A 21195-nucleotide genomic window follows, 5' to 3' on the forward strand; every position below is an offset into this window, starting at 1 on the left:
CTGAACACTGTAAATACCCAAGATTAATTCATATTATCCATATATTATATTATATTATATTATATTATATTATATTATATTATATTATATTATATTATATTATATTATCAACTTATCTAATTTTATAGTGTGTAAAATATTTGTTATAGTGTGTAAAATATTTGTATTTTAGTGAAGACGTATTTTAGGAACTTTTAAGATCATGAATGTAAAAAATGAATTCTCTTCACAAGGAGACTACTTTAACACAGATGATGACAAAATAGAAATCAGGTCTTGGGTAAATCAGGTTGGGTCCAAGACCCGAGAAGAAGTCTCAGGTCAGCAGCACCAGGACTTTGTGTGTTCACCGTTTTCTTCAACTTTCACACGGTTGTTACTGAGAACTAGTCAGAGTTCTGCTGTAACATCCTGAGGTTTCTGAGAGGGAACATTTAGAGCAGACATGACATGTTGTGTAATGCCATGCATGACATTTCACAGATTTTTAGCCACAACGGCACAATTGGCGCTTTCCACCGACCCTACTCACCAAATCTGGCACCCGGTGACTTCCTCTTCTTCCCAAAACTGAAACTCAAGTGAAAGAGTTGTTGTTTCAACACATTTTAGGAGATTCTGCGCCCAACGTAGACGGTGTTTATAAAGCAGGACTTTTTCTGAGCGTTACTAGTTTTACAGGAGCCCTGGGAGCAGAATATCACTGCACGATGAGACTACTTTAACTAAACTTAAAGCTCAAATTGTCGGGCCTTGACCATAAAACTTTAATTAATCATGTCAACTTGTGTAATGTTTAATAACACAGGTTCTTAAACACACACAGCAGCTGTATTCCACGTTGCAGGAACACTGGGAGCAGAGTATCGCTGCACCGGGGGACTAATTTTTCGGAGATGATGGCCAAAACCAAAAAGTTTTTTTCAGCTTCAACTATCATCACTCTTCCCTCACAATTCTCATCAAAACTGGCTCCTGAAAGCTTCTTCCTTTTCCCCAAAATGAAACTCAGTTGAAGCTTTGACTAGAAGCGTTGCTGTTTTGACACAGTTTTGGAGTTTCAATTCATCACAGGTAGTTCCTGACATGTTTGGACTTTCGGTGAGTGTTGCAGGAGCACTGGGAGCGGTGAATTAACCACAATATTTAAACTAGTCCCGTTAATTTGTTTAAAATATAGTAACGTAGGCTCCTAAACAAACACAGCAGCTACACTCCATGTTCCAGGAGCACTGGGAGCAGAGTCTCACTGCACCAGGAGACTAGTTTGACGGAGATGATGGCCAAAACCACATTTAAATAGTTTTTTGCCAAAATTCTCACCAAAATTGGCTCCTGGAAACTTCTTCCTTTTGGCTTTAGGCGTTGCTGTTTTGACACAGTTTGGGGGTTTCAGTTCATTACAGATAGTTCTTGACTTGTCTGGACTTTTAGGGAATGTCACAAGTGTTGCAGGAGCACTTTGAGAAGAGAATTAACCGCAACATTTAAACTAGTCCCGTTACTTTGTTTAAAACATAGTAATGTAGGCTCCTAAACAAACACTGCAGCTACACTCCATGTTGATGTGAGGCCTTTACATCCTTTAAAGAGTTTGTCAAATTCTGAGGGCAATTCTGGCTCTGCAGGAACAGTTGATTCTTGTATTGTTTCTTTGGATGGTTCTTCGAGCCAGGAACACTGGGAGCAGAGTCTCACTGCACAGGGCGATACTTTAACTAAACTTAAAGCTCAAATTGTCGTTACTTGACCTTAATTTTTAAATTAATCACACCAACCTGTGTGATGTACAGTGTTATAGGTTGTTAAACACACACACACAGCAGCTGCACTCCAAGTAGGAAGTCTTGAAACTTTTGGATCGTATCTCGTACTGTCAGACGATTTCAGAAGTCTTTCTGCTGCCCGAAGACTCTCCATTAAAACACAAACAGACTTCCTAAGCCAACGGTGCTTCGGGGTTTAGCTCTTTTCCTTGTTGTGCAACACCCTCAATGCCTCAATCCCTTGTTCTCAGTTCTCTTTAAGCTCTTGATAAGGAAGTGGACTGATTATTTTTTCTTTTAGGGCCTTTCCAGTGAGAGTGACCTGAAAGACGGCAGGAGATGAGGCCGGTATGTGTTACAGGACAATAGCCGCTAAATCCCCCTCACGGCAGTCACACCGGAGCTTTGCGTACATGTCCATGGAGGGAGGCTAATCAGCTTTCAGCAGATGGGCTAATGTCCTTACTGTGGCTGAGAGGGGGGCCTATATTTAGTGTCCACTCTCTCCCTCTTTGCGGGGATAACACTGGCCCCGGTCTCCTCTCTGGAGCTCATCTCCCTCTGCTGAAATTCATCAGGAATGAGGCCGAGTTGAGGAGAAAATGACTGAAAAATATGCAAGTGACCTTGACAAGACGCAAGCAGCAATAAAAGCGAGGAAAAAGGTTAAAAAATAAAGAATACAGAGGAGAGAAAATAAGCAGAGTGACACAGAAACAGACAGAATAAAGAAAGTAAAGAAAAAGAAGATGAAAGAGCTCATGGAAGAAGGAGTATTTATCCCAGCGTCAGCAGGGAAAGTGACATCTGGAGGCCCAGGCTTCCGGGCATTAAAGCGCCGCAGACCTGGAGCCAATCTACTCTGAGAGTTACCATGTGTTCCCTGGAGACCAGGGCTCTGCTGGTAGTCGGGTCCATGCATGCGCTCGGCATGTACCCAGCTAATGAGGTTGGCACTGACGGCGGCCGCTGACGCTCGACTATGACGTCTCACGGAGGGGAAATCCTTCGCGTTCAGCTGTCACTTGCTGGCAGTAAAAGTGTAGGAGGCTTTGACCGGGCACCTCCGAACGTTGACCTAATGAGGACTCTTCCCTCTGGGCACCGAATCCAAACGTCAGAGTGGTTTACCTCGGCTAAACCAGGGCTCGGCAAGGTGAAAGAAACATCGTGTTGCCCTGGCTGGCGGCCAATAAAACATCTTCAGTGCATCAGCGTTTGTTCCCTGAGTAATAATCCTGTAGCCTGCTGCAACCTTGTCCTGTTTTTTTATTCGTTCCTGAAATGAATAAATGGGCACAAAACGCCTTCAAGCTGCATGAAAAATGCTCAAAACTGATCATTTGTTGTACAGTTCTGTAGCATCCAGATCCCACAGTGCAAACTTGAGGACAAAATACTCAAAAATGATAATTTGGTGTCCAGTTCTACAGTGTCAGATATGATCTGACCAAATTTTCATTGTTTGCGCAATCTTCAGTGTTACTTTTACAAGACAAAAGTTCAGCCTTTAAGGATTCATCCATTATTTTTTGCTAAAACTTTGAACCCGGCTCAACCAGAAGCATCATATTACTGTGGTTGTTCACAAATAAAACATCTTTTTTGCAACTGATTTTGCAAAATGCATGCAGTCTGTTGTAACCTTGTACTGTTTTTGTTTTGTCTTCTAGGGCATAAAATGGGTAAAATGTCTATAAGATGCATGAAAAACGTCAGAAACTATAGTTCTGTCGTGTCCAGATCGATCAGTCGGTCGACATCTCATTTGACCAAATTCTCATTGTTTGCACAATCTGAGGTGTTATTTTCATGAGGAGGAGCGTTTAGTGGAACAGACTAAAACTTGGCTCAACCAGAAACGTGTCATTGTGGCTGGAGGTGTGTGTGTCAGAACAGCAGCAACAACAAAAAAATAAAACATTTCTGATTTTCCGCTTTTAATCATCAAGTCGGTCAACTTGAACACAATCATCAGATCATTATTTCCGTGTCCGAAACCAGGACTGCGGTTAAAAACACTGAGGAAAAGTGAAACAATCTCATTAGAGCAACAGAAATACATAAGAAAACAGCTCAGAGCGCACAGACGGCCAACAGCAGAGGGTCTCCACTGAGCCACGGCGCTGCTCTTCATCAGCCAGAACACAACAAACAAACAACAAACAAACAAAAAAATACTCTTAGATTCAACGACTCGGCTTCTACCCAACACAAACTGTACAAAAATAGAAGATCGATAGAAAAATAGGAGATCTGAAGAAGATGCTGTACGTTCAAAGCTGATAAATTTTACATCTCGTCGCCAACTTCTACCGGTCCAGACTGTTTTTTTTTATCGCCGCTCAGAAATCCACGTGATCGTTATTCGTCTGTACATTTTTGAAAACTATTTCCTGGAGGAGACACACTGAGAACAGCTGAGAGGATTAAACAGGAACAATCATCTGTGGTGCAGCAGGTTTTGTTCTCTTATTTACTCTTACACTGCAAACAGGAGGATGGGATGCCTTCAAGCTGCAGGAAAAGAGCTCAGAGATGATCATCTGGTGTGTGGTTCTGTAGCGTCCACATCGATTAGACGGTCGATACGATCCGGTCTCATTAAAGTCTCATTGCTTGGATGATCTCAGAGGTTACTTTCATGAGGAGTAAAGCTCTAAAACAACACTTTTCCAGGATGAAACTGTTGTGTTTTTTTTTTTTAACTCAACTCCACACCGACTGACTGTTGAAGCTGCGTTTTGTTCAAACAGATCGAGTGTAAACTTTGCTAACGGCAGGTTTTTGTTAGATCATCCACAAACTGCACTCTTTGAAGGTTTTTGTGCTGAATCACCAGTTTTATCTTTGGAAATCAGATGAATTTGTGCAGCTGTTCTGCTCAGAATCAGGTTTAATGACTTAATATGCTGCAAATATCAGCTTTTTAATGTAGATTTTGGATTTATTTAAGCTAACAAGGCTGTAGGAAGCACACAGGGGGCCATTTTTGTCTCCAAAAGTCATCATTTTCTTTGAGTTCTTGCAGCAGAAAGTCAATTAACCCTCTAATTAAACTCATTCTGTACATGCACAGTTCAGTATCTCTGTATTCTGTACGTGCACATTGCTGATTTAGAAATTTCTTTTACAACTTTCCAGTATAATTTCTAAAAAACTGGCCGCCTCCATTACACATTGCATGTTTCTCTGTGTTTTGCAAGTTAAAGGTTCCCTGTTTTTTTGCCTTTTGTCTGCGGAAACACATTAAATTATCCAAAGCCTGCAGCTAACTCGTGTCTTGGAAGGTTTTTGTGCTGGATCACCAGTTTTATTTTTGGAAATCAGATGAATTTGTGCAGCTGTTCTGCTCAGAATCAGGTTTAAATTACTTAATATGCTCCAAATATCAGCTTTTCATGTTGATTTTGGATTTATTTAAACTAACAAGGCTGTAGGAAGCACACAGGGGGCCATTTTTTTTCTTTAAAAGTCATCATTTTCTTTGAGCTCTTGCAGCAGAAAATCAATTGACCCTCTAATTAAACTCGTTCTGTACATGCACAGTTCAGTATCTCTGTATTCTGTACGTGCACATTGCTGATTTAGAAATTTCTTTTACAACTTTCCAGTATAATTTCTAAAAAACTGGCCGCCTCCATTACACATTGCATGTTTCTGTCTGTTTTGCAAGTTAAAGGTTTCCTGTAGAGCTTTTTTTCCTCACCTTTCGTATGAGGAAACACTTGCAGCACTTTGCTAACACTCTGCTGCTGTGTCGAGGAAACACCCAGCGATTTCTGGTGAGTAACTCCAAATGCAAACACTGCTTCTTGTTTGCTCAGAGGCAAAAACTCCACAGGGTTCCTGTAAGCGCAGATCTATCCTGCTGGAGATGTCAGATCTGTTAATTGATTGCCTTTTTGTTGGATTTATGATTAGATTGGGGTTTTGGTTGCCTGTTTGTGGACGCATTCAGCAAAAAAAACAAAAAAAACAACAAGAAAAGCTAGAAGAAATCTCTCTTTTTGGTTCTTCCTTGCAGCCAAACTTCTTTCTTTTCTTTCAAATCTACTTATAAGCATTTTAGTTTCACCCACCTCCCCCCCTTCACCCGCTTCTACAGATGATGAGATTACGCTGTTACTTCCTCTTTGGTAATCAGGATGTGTACTCGTCCAGCAAGGACGGCTGATAAGAGTCTTTGACTAAAACTAGCTAAACCCTCGGTACATTCACTACCGCCTCGGTCAAAGTGGACAGTCCTCTAAAGAATCACCAAAACAGCTCTTCCCTTTAGGCTTCATCTAGGCACTTTGAACAACGTTATTCCTGGACAGAAATAAAGCATGCATTGTTTTGTTGTTTGTTTTTGCTCTCAGAGTTCAGAAAAACTTGAATATCAAAGTAGATTTTGGATTTGTAAACAGTATCCAGTTCCTCTTTTTCTTTGCATTGCCTGTGAACACACACTTTAGCACACATTCAAAGACACTTTAGCAGACATTCACACACATTAGCTCACATTAGCACACATTCAAACACACTTTAGCACACATTCACACATTAGCTCACATTAGCACACATTCAAACACACATTAGCACACATTAGCTCACATTCAAACACACTTTAACACACATTCACACACATTAGCACACATTCACACACATTAGCTCACATTAGCACACATTCACACACATTCAAACACACATTAGCACACATTAGCTCACATTAGCAAACATTCAAACACACTTTAGCACACATTAGCTCACATTAGCACACATTCAAACACACTTTAGCACACATTCACACACACTAGCTCACATTAGCACACATTCACACACACTAGCTCACATTAGCACACATTTACACACACTAGCTCACATTAGCACACATTCACACACACTAGCTCACATTAGCACATAATCACACACTTTAGCACACATTAGCTCACATTAGCTCCCATTCACACACATTAGCTCACATTAGTACACACATTCACACACATCAGCTCACATTCGCTCACATTAGCTCCCATTCACACACTTTAGCTCACATTCGCTCACATTAGCTCCCATTCACACACATTACATCACATTAGCACACACATTCACACATATTAGCACACATTAGCACACATTCCCACAGTACACATGGGAAATATCTTAATGCGTCTTCTTGTGTGTCCTCTGCTACTCTTTGCGGCTGTATGTGAAGATGTTCAAACTGTCAAAGACATCTCCTCGGTTCGGTCCAACTTCCAGATCGGCCTCTTCCAGCATGTGAAACCAGAACCCAGCTGGTCCCATCCAGGTTCCCTTCCTTAATGTCGCCTCCCGTGTTTCCTCGCCTCATTTACGAGATAAAACCGTTCAGTTACAGGGCAACCAGGTGGCGTACATGGGATGCTGCGACAGGCTGAGGTACTGCTGAGGCTTCGACGGCGGACACGAGTACACCGGCTGCACCTGCGCCACGTAATAGTTGCTGAAGTTGCCGTCCGACACGTAGGGCGCCGGCTGGTAGAAGCAGGTGACGTTGGCGGCGTTGGGGATGGCGTTCTGCTCGGCCAGGACCCGGAGGGCGAGCGAGGAGATGAGGCTGAGCGTCTGGCGCCTCTCGTGGCCCATCAGGCACACGGTGCTCTCCTGCACCACGTCGTACAGCGTGGCCAGGTAGTCGTACTTCCTGTCCTCCAGGCCCACGAAGTGATTCTGCAGGTATGACTCCAGCTTCCGCCGCTGCTCGCCCACGTCGGGGAAGTCTATGAAGAAGCGCGAGCACATGTAGCGCTGCAGCAGCTTCATCTCGCCGTCCGACGCTGCGCGGAAACCCCGGACCAGCAGGTGGCAGTATTTCAGCAGGCCGCCGCCCCGGATCTCCTCGGGGCTCCGCGTGCAGATGAGGCGCCGGCGCAGGTGGTCGAGGGCGGTGGGGAAGTCGCCGTAGACGCTCTCGCCCAGGATGGTGGGGTGGAAGGTGGCGGCCATCGGGTGCTCTGAGCACTCGTAGAAGAGCAGCAGCGAATCCAGGCGGATCTGGAAGGAGTCCACGCTGAACTCAAACTGCCGCCGCAGCGAGTCCACGAACTTCAGCTCCACGTTTTTGCCGCGGTTGTTGGAGAGCGAGATGAGGCTCCAGCGGTCCGAGTCGTTGCACACCTTCACCATCTTCTGAACGTACGCCTCCTGAGGACAAACACAAAAAAACAGGAAGTGAAGTTCGGCCTTTTAGGCTTTAGGCCCAGGAATGGCAGGATGATGTGACGTTTGTCTGTGTGTCTGTCTGTTTGCAGCATTACTCAAAAACGGAGTAACGGATTTGGATGAAATTTTCAGGGAAGGTCAGAAATGACACAAGGACCAAATGATTACAATTTGGCAGTGACGCTGCTTATAGTCTGGATTCATGGATTTGTTAAAGATTTCCGTGTCATTGCGAGATAGCGACACGATGTCACTGTAACTTAATGACATCATTGTGTCACATTTGCATAAAAAGCTTCAAATCACATAGAAATTACATGCATAATGTGCAAGAAGTGATGCAATATTTGTACGAAATTCTCTAAAATCACGTCATGCATTCTGTTTGAAAGAGCCAGAACATTATTACTACTCCGCCAAGGAACGGTGGGGTTATGTGACGATTGGTGTATGTCTGTCTGTCTGTCCGTCTGGTAGCAACATTACTCAAAAACGGACAAACAGATTTGGATGAAATTTTTCGGGGAGGTCAGAAATGATACAAGGAACAACTGATCAAATTGTAGGGATGTTTCTGAGTCCTATCAATTCCCACCACCCCCTACATATTTAGGTCACGTGATTCGGTATCCGTACATCACGTACACATGCAGAACACACACCTGTGCTCAGCGCAAGGTCATTTTGTTTGAGGGTACATCTGTATTAAATGATCACATTTTATAGTGCTGTGATTTCTGTCACCATTTTTTTCATGATTTCAGTCATCGGAAATGATACAACGACTGAGCAGCCTTGGAGGAGGACTGCCCTCTGTTTTTCCCTAAAACTGTAAATTGGCTCAACCAGAAGCATCATGTTACTGTGGCCAGTAAAATGTCTTTTGTGTGGCAGGTTTTGTTCTCTGACTCTGACTGCAAAATGCATGAAATCTGTTTTTCTTTACTCCCAAAATGAGTAAAATTGATAAAAATAGCTTTAAGCTACATGAAAAATGCCAAAAAAATGTAATTCTGTAGTGTTCAGATCGATTAGTTGCTCTCATCTGACCAAATTCTCAAAGTCTGGACAATCTCAGGTGTCATTTTCATGAGGAGGAAAGTTGAACTTTGAAGGATGAATGCATGATTTTTTGCTAAAACTGTGGATTAGCTCAACCAGAAGCGTCATGTTATTGTGGCCAGCAAAACGTCTTCTGTGCAGCAGGCTTTGTTCTCTGACTCTGACTGCAAATGCATGAAATCTGTTGCAACTTTGTGTTGTTTATTTACTCCAGAAGTGCATAAATGAGGACAAAATGCCTTTAAGCTGCATTAAAGATACTAAAAAACTTGATTAGTTGGTCTCAGCAGAGCTTGGACAACCTCAAGTGTCATTTTTATGAGGAGAAAAGTTCGGCCTTTTAGGATTCATCCTGTATTTTTGGCCAAGGCTGTGACTGTGGCCAACAAAACGTATTTTGTGCCGCAGGTTTTTGTAAAATGCATGCAATCTGTTGCAACTTTGTCCCGTTTTTTTTTTTTTACTCCAACAGGGAATAAAATGGATCAGATCTTCTGAAAAACAGAAAAACATCATCTTCATCTGCAAAAATTCATATTTTTGCAGGTTGCATTAGTGAGTTTTTCTATTTTCTATAGTTTTTTAACGAATGTTCTTATACTAGTGTGGCTATAAGACAAACATATAAGACATTAACATATGTAGTATAATAATGTCTTATTGTAACTTTGCATTTAACTGCACAGAAAGTAAAGTGTGAGGATGTGACAAATATAAACTCTTAAATCTTCAAATCTAACCCACTGTTGGAACAGGGCTGTTAGCAACGAGCTTTACCCACTTTATCAGTGATAATTATCATATTAAAAATGCTTTCTGTTCATGTGTGCATCCAGTAGAGCTTAGAAAAGCAGCTGCAGCATAATAAAGATCTAAATCATTTGAAATCTTGCACATTAATTCCTATTTTCAAGACGACTAAACCCCAGATTTCCCTTTTTTCCGTCACACTCAGGCCTCCTGCCCTCATGAATCAACTCCTCCTCCTCTATCTTCCTCCCTTTTCACAGCTGTAATATAATTTTACTTCACTTTTTCTTCCCCCTGCTCCTCATGTGTTGGTGGTTTGGGAATAATTGCCCTCTGGGTCTTAGGAGAGGATTAAAAACCAGCCTCGGTTTGATCAGGTTTTAGAAAACTGCACATTAGCGTTGTTTGTCTGCAGATATAAATCAGAGTTTGGTCTGTTGTTGGGGACGTTTTGCTGATCACATCTGTCCCAGGGCCATTAGCTGCCCTGCTAGTCCTTGGTATCCAGGTAACTGAGGCCCGACTGATTAATGTGGATCCGACTCCAATTGGATTAGACTGAATCCTCTTTGAATTGGAAACCAGCCTTTTTACTTTTTCAGTGGCTGCATGTCTGGATGGAAATGTCATTTCAGATGCAGGACAAAAGTGTCATTATGATAAGTATGATAAGAAAAAGTAGAGGGGAATGAAAGAGGAAAGTTTTCTGCTCTACAGGTTCAAAACTAAACTGTTTGTGAGAGGGTTTTTTTTCTACCTTTAAGGTCACTGGTGTGATCTTCTCCTTATTCACTCCCTCCGGCAGGAAGTCCAGCAGAGAGTCCAGGACGATATCTTTCACTATCTGGAACTCCATCTCTCCCTTCAGATCCGCGCAGAATATTAAGTCCAGATCCTTCCATCCCAGCCCGCTGTCTTCGTGCAGCACGTAGCTGGCCGCGGATCCGTTCAGGCGCACCTCCCGGACGTGGATCCGCTTCTCCTCCATGCGGCTCCGGACCACCTTGACGATGTCCCGCGGCTTCACCTCCAGCGTGGGGAAGCTCCAGCGGCCGTGGATCGGGATGGAGCCGGTGAGGATGGCGTCCAGCCGCTGCACTTGCTCCCAGTTGAGCACGCTGAGGCTGATGCTCTCGCCGTCCGTCCCGCTCCCGTCCATGTCGAGAAGAGGCGGCGGGCGGGAGGATGTGAAACTTTCCGTAAACTCCGGCTGGAGCTGCGGCATCAGCTGGCGGCTCCGCTCAGTGGAATCGACCCTTCAGGGCTGAACTCGATCATAACAACACAATGCTGGAAACGTCTCGACGCATGACGGAAAGAACGAGCTGGGCGGTGTTGTCCTACTTCTTACATAAAGTCTGCAACCCAGACAGATTCAGTTCAGGAGCTGCATCCACTGCGCGCTGCGTCTGCTGGAAGTCAATCGGTGGCTCCTCTCTCTGTCAGCTGCTCAGTTTGACCCAGACACCCACCCAAGCATCCATTTCATCCGAGAATACCTCCTCATCCGCCGCACTTTAACTTCTCTCCTGTTTGGTTCACTTTTACGCACCGATCACCGCGCGTCCATGCTGCGTAAAAACAATTTTACGCATCGCTTAAAAACACCTCCGCGCCCTTCCCGTGCACACCTACTTTCTGGAAGCGGCGTTCGGCTGCTTTATCCTTTACATTTTGCCCGTCTGTTGCCCGCTGGTTGCTGCGCGCTGCCGCAGACGTCCCTGGCTGCACATCTGCTGGAGACGTTGTGAACCGAAGCGCTTCCCGTCTGAGGAGCGCTGGGGGCGGGTCGCTTTGATTGACGGCTGACACCTACTAATAGTTGCCCCACAGCGGCTGCGGGGCTGAAGACTGAGGCGTGTCTGAAGAAAAGGAAGAACAGAGAAGTCGGACTGGCCTCTGACCCACAAGCGAAACTTTTATCTGCACTTCTTCTTCTGGCAGAAAAGCTTGTACGCACGATGTTTTTTTCTTTCTCCAAAGATGCAGCCACCAAACATTTGTCTCTAATTGTGTTTTATAAGTATATTCACATCATTTTAGCTTCATTTCAGCTTTTTTTAGTCTAACAATGTCTGAGGAGTGATGGCAGAAAGCCCTAAATTATCTAAACCTTCGACAAAATGAATTAAAGTTCATTTTTTTCAGCCATATGTTAGAGTTGAGATCATTCTGGTCAATCACAGGTGAGACTGGGGGTTCACATTTGCGCCCTCTACAGGTGGAGAAATTTCCATGCAATTTCTTTTATTTTCCTAAAAACTTGCAGCAAAACTGCAGACAACATGTGCCACTGTGCAAATACCAGACTTACATGTGTGTTCGGTGAAATATCTGCACCCTAAATGCTGCATAAAGAGCTCATGTGTGCAGCTGACAGGCCCCATAGGTGAGTTGTAAGCTGTGGGTCGGTATGTAGGCTACAGGCCACCGTCACCACAGGGCTAGTTGTCATGGAGAATCCATCAGCGCAGAGCTTGGCGCGTAGATCTGCGTCACTGCAGATGAGCCCATAAACCAGCTTATGGCAGATTAGCCTCTATGTGCCGTGACACACGCGTGCACGGAGACGCGCCGGCCAGCACGCGTTACACAGTTACCTGGATGCTCTGAGTGTGAGCAGCACCGCAGAAACACTAAAGAAACGGGAAGGTTGAGTTCAGCAAAACGGAAGCAGAAAACCACGAAAATGTTTCCACTCTGAGCTGCACAGGAAGTAGAAATATGGGTCAGGTCTAGAGATGTCCCATATTGGCTGTTTTGCCGATAACCGATATGCCGATATTTCCAATTCCGATATCAATGATACTAATATTTGTGGGCTATTTAATTAATTTTCGGTAGCGTCACATATCCCCTGTTGTGGAATGAACACATCATTGATGATTCACTGCATGCATTCTAAAATGCAACAAGGCGTTCAAAATGTAAACATCGTCTGTGCAAAATAAGAAACTACTTCAACTTAAGTTACTGGAATAATGCCATATTCATTCATCCATCCATTGTTTTTTTATACACCGTTTAATACTCATCTGGGTCGCTGGGGGCTGGAGTCTGCCTTAGCTGACTTGGGACAAAGGCAGGGGACACCTGGACAGGAAACAGTCTGTCACAGGGCTGCATATACAGACAAACAATCACACTCACATCTACAGACAATTTAGAATAACCATTTAACCTCAGCATGTGTTTGGACTGTGGGAGGAAGCCGGAGAAAACCCACGCATGCAGAGGGAGAACATGTAAACTCCAAGCAGAAAGATCCCAGGAATGCCGGGACATGAACCGGGGATTCTCTAGCTGTGAGGCGACAGTGCTAACCACCAAGTCACTATGCAGCACCTGCCAGATATTTCTTGTTTTGTGTACAGTTTTAGTCTCTTTGTGGGAATTTTTGGCTTGCTTTTTTTGTTTGTTCATTGGTTTGTCACTTTGTAACTTTTGGTCAAATTTTTTAGCCTCTTTTGTTTTGTTTTGTGCCGTTTGTCTCATTTTTTGTCATCTTGTGTCTCATTTTTGTAATATTTTGTCTTGTTTTTGTTGCTTTTTGTCTTTTTTGTCTCACAATTGTCATTTTTCTCCGTTTTGTCGTTTTGTGTTTCCTTTTTGTCTCACTTGTGTTTTTTGTCTTATTATTGTCATTTTGTTTCTTGCTTTGTCATTTTCTGTCTCGTTTTTGTGTCTTGTTTTGTTTCGTTTCGTGTCGTTTGTCTCATTTTCAGCCTGTCCTCAAACCAAAAACGACCACATAGGTCGTCTGTACACGCCCGTATTACGACCCAGTGTTACGTTTTGACTATGCGACCTCTGGTGGTTGAGTAAATACCGACACTCCGGTGTCGCAGGTGAAACGTCACCATGAACAAACATTTATCTAACACTATCCCCATCCCTCACCCTAACCCTAACCATAACCCTAAACCCGTGCTGGGAAAGTGAGGAAAAAGCCATTTTGCGAGGGAAAAGCCGTTAATCAAATTAAATCCCGTAATGCGTTCCTTTTCCCCGTGGGGGCGCTAACGTAAATACGCTCTCATGGGTCGTATTCCGGTGCTCGTTGAATTTGAGGACTTGTTGCTCATTTTTGTCATATATATGTATATATATATTTTTTTAATTGTCTCAAACAACAATTCACACTCTCCCTCCCTTCCTCCCTCTATGAGCTGGTAAATGCCGGTGAAATCCAGCCATTATTTTATCGGCTTTCATGGTAGGCAACAAAAACCCCAATAACGATACTGACCGATATTACATTTTTATCCCAATATCGGGCCGATAATATCAGATATCCCTAGTCAGTTTCTGTTTCTGTGGCCTTTGTTGATCCAGTGACGTTTATGAAAGCTGCATTCACTTCCTGTTTTCGGTCAACAGCAGCCACTAATATACACGTTAGTCTCTTTATAAGTTTCATTTCTGTGCTTCGGGTTCCGGTTATTTAACTTCCAGACGGTGCAGCTGACAGAAGGCAGCCTCTCGGTCACGCTGGAATCTCCCTCCATTCACCAACCGGCTCAGTGTCCGGCTTACTGCCCGGGACGCTTACCTCCAGGTAGCTGCTTACCTGACCTCTGACTCGCCAAGTGGATGACACCGGCTTGGTTTCTGATGTCTGACGGCAGCAGAGGATTGTCGTGGGATTTCAGACAGACCCTGTGAGGGCTGCCAAACCGCTCACGGCCAGCAACTTTCAATGAGTCAGAGCTTTTATTGATTGACTCTTTGCACGTGCTTTTTCCTCACGATGCTGTTTTCTTTGTGTTTGAATCACTTCAGCGTCTTTCTGGAGCTTCATTCAGAAAGTCAGACATCGTGTCTGATCTTTGCCGTCCGGCTTTTCCTCCACGGTGTCTCCTCATCTTCCTCATCTTCCGCTATTAATACATTTTTTCCTCCTCATCTCTCCATCCTGTTCTTCCTCCTTTTTCTTGCTCATCCTCTTTTCCTTTCCGTTTCCGCCGTTACTACACGTGGAAGTTCATTAAGAGATTACAGTGAGCAGAACGTGCCGCACTCGCTGCCTTAACACCTCCTACTATTTTTGTTCTTTTGTCTGGATTTCAATTAGCAGGGAACAAAAAAACAGCAAGAAGCAACCTGGAGCGCTTTACCTACTGCAGACTGGAGGCTCAGAAACGTATTTTATAGACAAAAAAAGAACAAAAACAAGACAAAATGTTACAAAAATGAGATACAAATTACAAAAAATGAGACACAAAAAAAGACAAAAAAGAGACAAAAAATGAGACAAATAAGTTACAAAGCGACAAACCAATGGACAAATGACAAAAATGACAAACAAAATGACTGTAATAAGACAAAAAACACAAGTGAGACAAAAAGGAAAACAGAACGACAAAACGTTGAATTAAAACGGTAAAATCAAGAGACAAATGACACAAGTCAGACAAAAAAAGACAAAAAACAAGACAAAAAATTCCAAAATTGAGAAAAAAATGAGACAAACAACACAACACAAAACAAAAAAGAGACAAAAAAATTGACAAAAGTTTCAAAAAGACAAACCAATGGACAAACGACAAAACAAAACAAAAATGACAAAAGCGAGAAACAAAATGACAAGAAGTAGACAAACAACACAAGCGAGACTAAAAACACAAAACGACAAAAACGATACACAAAACAATGATAAAGCAAAACACAAAATGACAAAATAAGACAAAAAAACACGAGTGAGGCATAAATGATGAACAACATGACCAAAATGTGAGACCAAAAAAAAAAAGATTACAAAAACGAGACACAAAACGATCTATTAAAAAATGGCCAACCACTACTTCGGAGACAAAGCTCCTGTCTGTATTGCACTAACTGATGGTCTCATTGCACATCTATTTATGTTGTAGGTTTGTATATATTACTATATTAGTGTCTTTTTATACTTATATTGTCTTTTATGGAAGTGTTTTATATTGTCTTATGGCTGAAACCGGGACCAGAGTCCAGTTTCATATTGTTGCATGTGCAAATGTGGAATGATATGACAATAAGAACCTTTGACCTTTGACCTTTGACCAAAAGAACAATGAACAATCTCGCATTTTACTTTATGATCAAAAGAACAGCTTGTCATACAAATGATTTTACATTTATAGTTTTACTAATTTACAATCTGCAGTTAATTTCTTCTCTGGAATTTTTACACTTTGGTTCGGATTGGACCCTCTGGAGGACCGCTTTTGGCCCACGGGCCTCATGTTGGACACCCCTGCTGTAGAGTTTTTAAACGAAGGCCATGAGAATTTTGAACACAGTAACCTGGAAGTGACCTGGACTGTTTTACCTGGCATCCTCCAAACACACTAAAAGCTTCTAAATTTCTTCTCTTCCTGTGGTATTTCTGCTGATGCTACAAACATTTTTGATGCTCAGTAAATCTGAAAACTCTTCTGCATGTTGTAGGATGAAAGTAGCAGAAATAAGAAATATATTTATATTATCTTTGAATCCAGAATGCAGCAGCAGGTTTTGACAAAGTCTGCAGGCAGTGATGCACAGTATCCACATGCTAACAAGCTAACAAGCTGAAAAGCTAACAAACATGGCATCTGACTGGTGCATAAACAAAGTTTGAAACAAAACTTTTGCACATTTCAAGCTGTTTACACCACAGAATGTGTGCCCTGCACATTCTCAGGTGATTTATTTGCACATTCCTGCACCGTAGTAAAGGATTTTTATAATTTCACTCAATGCTAACTTATCTTTTAGCACTTGTTGCATCCTGACCGGGTAAACTTTTTAAATCTGTGTGTTTACTGTGAAGCGCTAAAAGTCTTATACGTGGAAACCTACTTGGTAATGAAGCCTTTCTGATTGTAAATCTAACGAGGCCCTTCAGGCTGCAGGTTAGCATGCATGGCGTCACGGTGGAGTAGCGGTTAGCGCTGTTGCACCACAGGAAGAAGGTCTGAACCTGCCGCAGTCTGTCTATGTGGAGGTTCTCACTGCATCTGCATGACTGTAACTGTGAGTGGGAGTTTGCTTGTTACAGTCAGACTGCAGCAGCATGGGCTCTGCAGGAAGAAGCAGGTGTAGCTGAGGACAGGTGAGCACAGGTGTGAGGCTCTGAATGGTGAAGCTGAGGTCCTAAGGAGGAACATTTCTCAGTCAGAAGCTACTTTTAACTGGGTAGTCAGGATCTTTGTGGCATCAATGCGTAAAAAACACTGCAGAGGAAGAAAGAATTGTATTTTACCTTCACCCATCTTAAGTGTATTTGCTAGCTGCTGCTAAAAGCTAATTCATGCCGTCTGGATCTGCATGATGTTATTTTGTCCACAGAGGATTGCACATACTGTCCACATGTTTTATTTTGTTTTCCATCTCTTTATGCTCTTAAAAGAAAAAAAATTTCATATTTTTGATGTTTTTTAAATCATTTATATATTTATTGGCATTATTTTTAATATTTGTCCAATTTTTTTTTACATTTAGTTATTTTTTAAATTATTTTATGACACATTTCTAATTTTAAAATTATTTTTATCAACATTTGTTGTTATTTTTCTTTTTAATATTTGTCCAAAATTTGTCATGACATTTTTTTATTTTTTTAGGCTTTTTGTTATTTTTTAAAAATATTTTCTATACACATTTTTTAAAATAAGTTTTTTCTTCAGACCAAAATGTGTCTTTACATTTAAATTTTTTTAAAGCTATCTTTATGATACTGGTTGACATTTTTTGTTATTTTTATGTTTTTTTTAATTTAAATTTTTAAAAATTTTTAATGTGTCTGTACATTTCTTTATTTTGTGATTATTTTTATCATACTTTTTGTTATTTTTAATATTTTCTATCAATATTTTTGTTAGTTTTATTTTTAATATTTGACAAAAATTTGTGTTTAATTTTATTTTTTTGCTTTTTTTCTTACATTTTCTATCAACATTTAGTTTGCTAGTTTTATGTGTAATATTTTCCCAAAATTTGTCTACATACATATTTGTTTATTTTTTTATTTTGTTTATGATACTCTCTTTAATTTTTATATTATTATAAACACTTTTTGTTTTTTATATTTTTCAGATTTTTTTGTTTGTTTTATTACAAATATTCACCCAAAAGTCTTTTCTTTCTGGCACTTTTAGATTTTTAATTTAATTATGTGATTTATAAATACACGTATTAATGTGAATAATGTGTGTGCGCAGCTTGAATCGTTGATCTAAATCATTAAATTTGACTTATTTCTTGCAGTTGTGCATTTATTAAATTGAACAAATCCCTGGAGTCAGTTTTCATTGTGTTGCTGAAGATTTTTCCGTCATATTTAGTGTCTGAATGCGTCTCTGCCTATCAGAGTAAATAATAGTGTTCATTTATAAACGTCTCCGTCCGGCTTTTCCTTCCTTCCAAACTGTTGTTGGCCAACATCATTAGCATCACTGTTTGTCTCGTTAGCGGCCTGAGTGTTTCTGAGGCGGCAGCACAGATGGTTTTAACGTTGGAACGGCTGAATATCCGTCTCTTCTCACCGTCGTACTTCCAAGAAAGAGCTGGAAGCTGATTTGTGCTTCGGTTCACGAGAGAATTATCTTCATAAATCCTTCTGCCTCTCGCTTCTGCTCATTTGTAAATGAAGCCAAAGACAAGCCAAGGAAGATTATTTCACTTCAGGTAAGATTTTTTTTTATTTTAAATGAAATTTTAAAAAAAAAATTTAAAAATGGAAAAAATAGTATCAGAAATAATAATTTAACCTAACGTAAAAATAAACAAATAAAAAGAACACAAAAAATAATAAAATTAAATCAACAATCAAAAGAAAAATAATTTAACTTAATGTAGAAAATTTTTTTAAAAAAAACTTAAAAATGGAAAAAACAATATCAGAAATAATAATTGAACCTAACATAAAATAAACAAATGAAAACAACAAAAAATTATAAAAAGAAATAATAAAATAAAATCAACAATCAAAAGAAAAATAATTTAACTTAATGTAGAAAAAATGTAAAAAAAAAAACAAACTTAAAAATGGAGAAAACAATACCAGAAATAATAATTGAACCTAACATAAAATAAACAAATAAAAACAACAAAAAAATTATAAAAAGAAATAATAAGCTAAAATTAACAATCAAAAGAAAAATAATGCTTAATGTAGGATTTTTTTTTAAATGTAATAAATCTGGAAAAAATAAAGCGTCATTACCATTAAAAAGTTACATTTTTACACCTCTTTCTTCTTCTCATTTCTCCTTATTTGTAAATGAAGCCTGTTTTGTAAAAGATCTCAGTGTTTGATTGATGCAAAGAGCTCGTTTTTGCTCCATTTTGAGTTAGGAATCTAAGATATTTTCTAGCAGAAAGGCCAGAAATGCTGCAGAAAACCCTGCAGTCATTCTGATTTACTGGTCGACCCGCTGTAGCAGGTTATTCTAGAGTTTTGAAGTTCTCACAGAGACCTCAATCAGTTTTAACCCCGACCTCCGAGGTGACCTCTGCTGACCCCAATGTGCCGAAAGCACTCTGCTGACCTGAGTGGAGTAAACCCTCCTAAAATCCTGGACAGCCGCTAATGAGGCGATCCGACCGGCTCTGCAGAATTAGCCCGGCCAGAAAGAAGGGAGAGGCGCTGAAAGGACGACAGAAATCAACGTTTAGACGAGTTCTCAGGCCTCATCTGAGCGCTAGGAGACGGTTCCAGCCACAGTCTGCATGTGTGAGTTGGGACATGAAGCTGTTTCTGCTTTTTTTAACCAACAAACACGCAAGAGAAGCGTCTGACCGCACACACAAACACTTACAAACACACACAAACACACACAAACACTTACAAACACACACACAAATTCACACAAACAAACACAAACTCACCAGTTCAGCTCAAAGAAAGAAGTAAATGTTGACTCTGTAATCTGCATTCGACCATAGAACTTGTCTTTACATCATGCATATTCCACTGAATCAACATTAACTTCTTTTTCAATGTATAAACTGTGAATTGCAGACATAAAACACAAATAAGGAAGTGTCTTTAATCTTTACAGTTTTTTTTCGATTGCTAACAAGCGTTGGTCCAAACTGAAGTCACGTGTTCAAAACTCTGAACAGTCTGCATTTCCATCACGCATCTCAGCTAAACAGTTCATCTCATCCCCAAAACTGTTTCTCACCAACAAAACACTTCATACACGTCTCAAAATAAGCTCATCCAACCACAACACTAGAAAATAGTCTCACTTTGGAAACAAACGCTGTCACTCTGAGCACACTGAACCACAAAACACCAACAACAGAGAGCATTACGTGAAATAAAGTTTAATCTTTCAAGTTTGAATGATTTCTTTTTAGATAAATCAGGATTTTATTATAAAATAAGATCTTTGCACTAAATTACTGTAATATATTGCAACAAGAATGAATCAGGAATGCAGCAGTTTACTTCAATAACATGTATTTTCTGTGTCATGCCCCCCCCACACACATATATATATACATATATATATATATATATACACATATATACATACACACACATATACATACATACCGTATATACTAAGTTTAAAATGCAAAAAAAGGCAAAACAATTATTCATTTTTCAGACAGTCAGTGAATGGGCCCCATATGTCCAGGAATTTGCTTTGAGATTTTGATTTACAGAAGCGAATCCTTTCCATTTGGATAGTCATTATCATTTCGTTGAGCCATCTCTGAAAGCAGAGGGGAGTAGGGGTTTTCCAGACCAGAAGAATTATCTTCTTTGCAGCAACCATGCCAAGCATTAGTGCCTGCTGTATCTCAGTCTTTGAGCACCCAAAGAGTGCCAGCTCTGGATCAGGGGAAATGTCCAAGCCATAGGTCCTTTTAAACCACTGAAAAGTCTCCCACCAAAATGTATGCAGTTGAGAACACAACCAGAAAAGATGCAATAAAGACCCCTCTGCATCTATCACATAATGGAGAAAGTGAAGGATAGATTTTATGCAATTAGATTCACACCAGTCTGTTTGAGCTCTGTCTCTCCCCAGCGGCCCTGGACTTCCTCTTCCGCTCCAGTTTCCCCTTCCTCACTGGACTCCCCCCGTCTGCTCTGGTTTCCCCACCCCGCAATCCCTGCCTCGGCTCCACCACCGATCACTGCCGGCCCCGTGTACCCAGCCCTGCTCCTCTGTCTCTGCCTCGTTTCCCGACCCCTGGACAAACGTGAGTCACCCCTCCCCATTTAGGTTAATCGTTCCCCACCGAAGTGGTCCTTTGCCTTTAGTTCAAGTTTAATCCCCCTCCCATTTATTTATGGAGTGTTTTCTGTTAGTTTAATATATTAAATCCTTGGTTCAGTACCTGCCTGTCGGAGTGGCTGCTTTTGGGTTGAAACACCGCCGCGTTCCTAACACTCTGTGCGTTTGCATCGGTACTTTGAGACCTTCCAAAAATAAAAAGTCTACTG

The 21195-nt window shown here is 41.1% G+C and overlaps 2 protein-coding genes across 2 annotated transcripts in view; both read right to left on the reverse strand.

The window, feature by feature from the left end:
• Positions 1-3689: 3689 nt before the first annotated feature.
• LOC110965379 (terminal nucleotidyltransferase 5A-like) lies at positions 3690-10992 on the reverse strand. The gene is made up of 2 exons (XM_022214401.2): positions 10525-10992; positions 3690-7937 (listed from the first exon to the last, which is right to left on the reverse strand). The coding sequence occupies exons 1-2, from the start codon at positions 10990-10992 to the stop codon at positions 7122-7124; spliced, it is 1284 nt and encodes a 427-aa protein (XP_022070093.1). The 3' UTR covers positions 3690-7121.
• LOC110969995 (clathrin coat assembly protein AP180-like) overlaps positions 10977-21195 on the reverse strand; it is a 190244-nt gene continuing 180025 nt past the window's right edge. The window contains exon 11 of the mRNA XM_051936795.1: positions 10977-11028. Coding sequence (XP_051792755.1) covers positions 10992-11028 — 37 coding nt within the window. The 3' untranslated portion in view covers positions 10977-10991. The remainder of the gene's footprint in view (positions 11029-21195) is intronic.

The sequence above is a fragment of the Acanthochromis polyacanthus genome, chromosome 16, assembly GCF_021347895.1.
Source record: "Acanthochromis polyacanthus isolate Apoly-LR-REF ecotype Palm Island chromosome 16, KAUST_Apoly_ChrSc, whole genome shotgun sequence".
In the NCBI taxonomy this organism is placed as follows: Eukaryota; Metazoa; Chordata; class Actinopteri; family Pomacentridae; genus Acanthochromis; species Acanthochromis polyacanthus.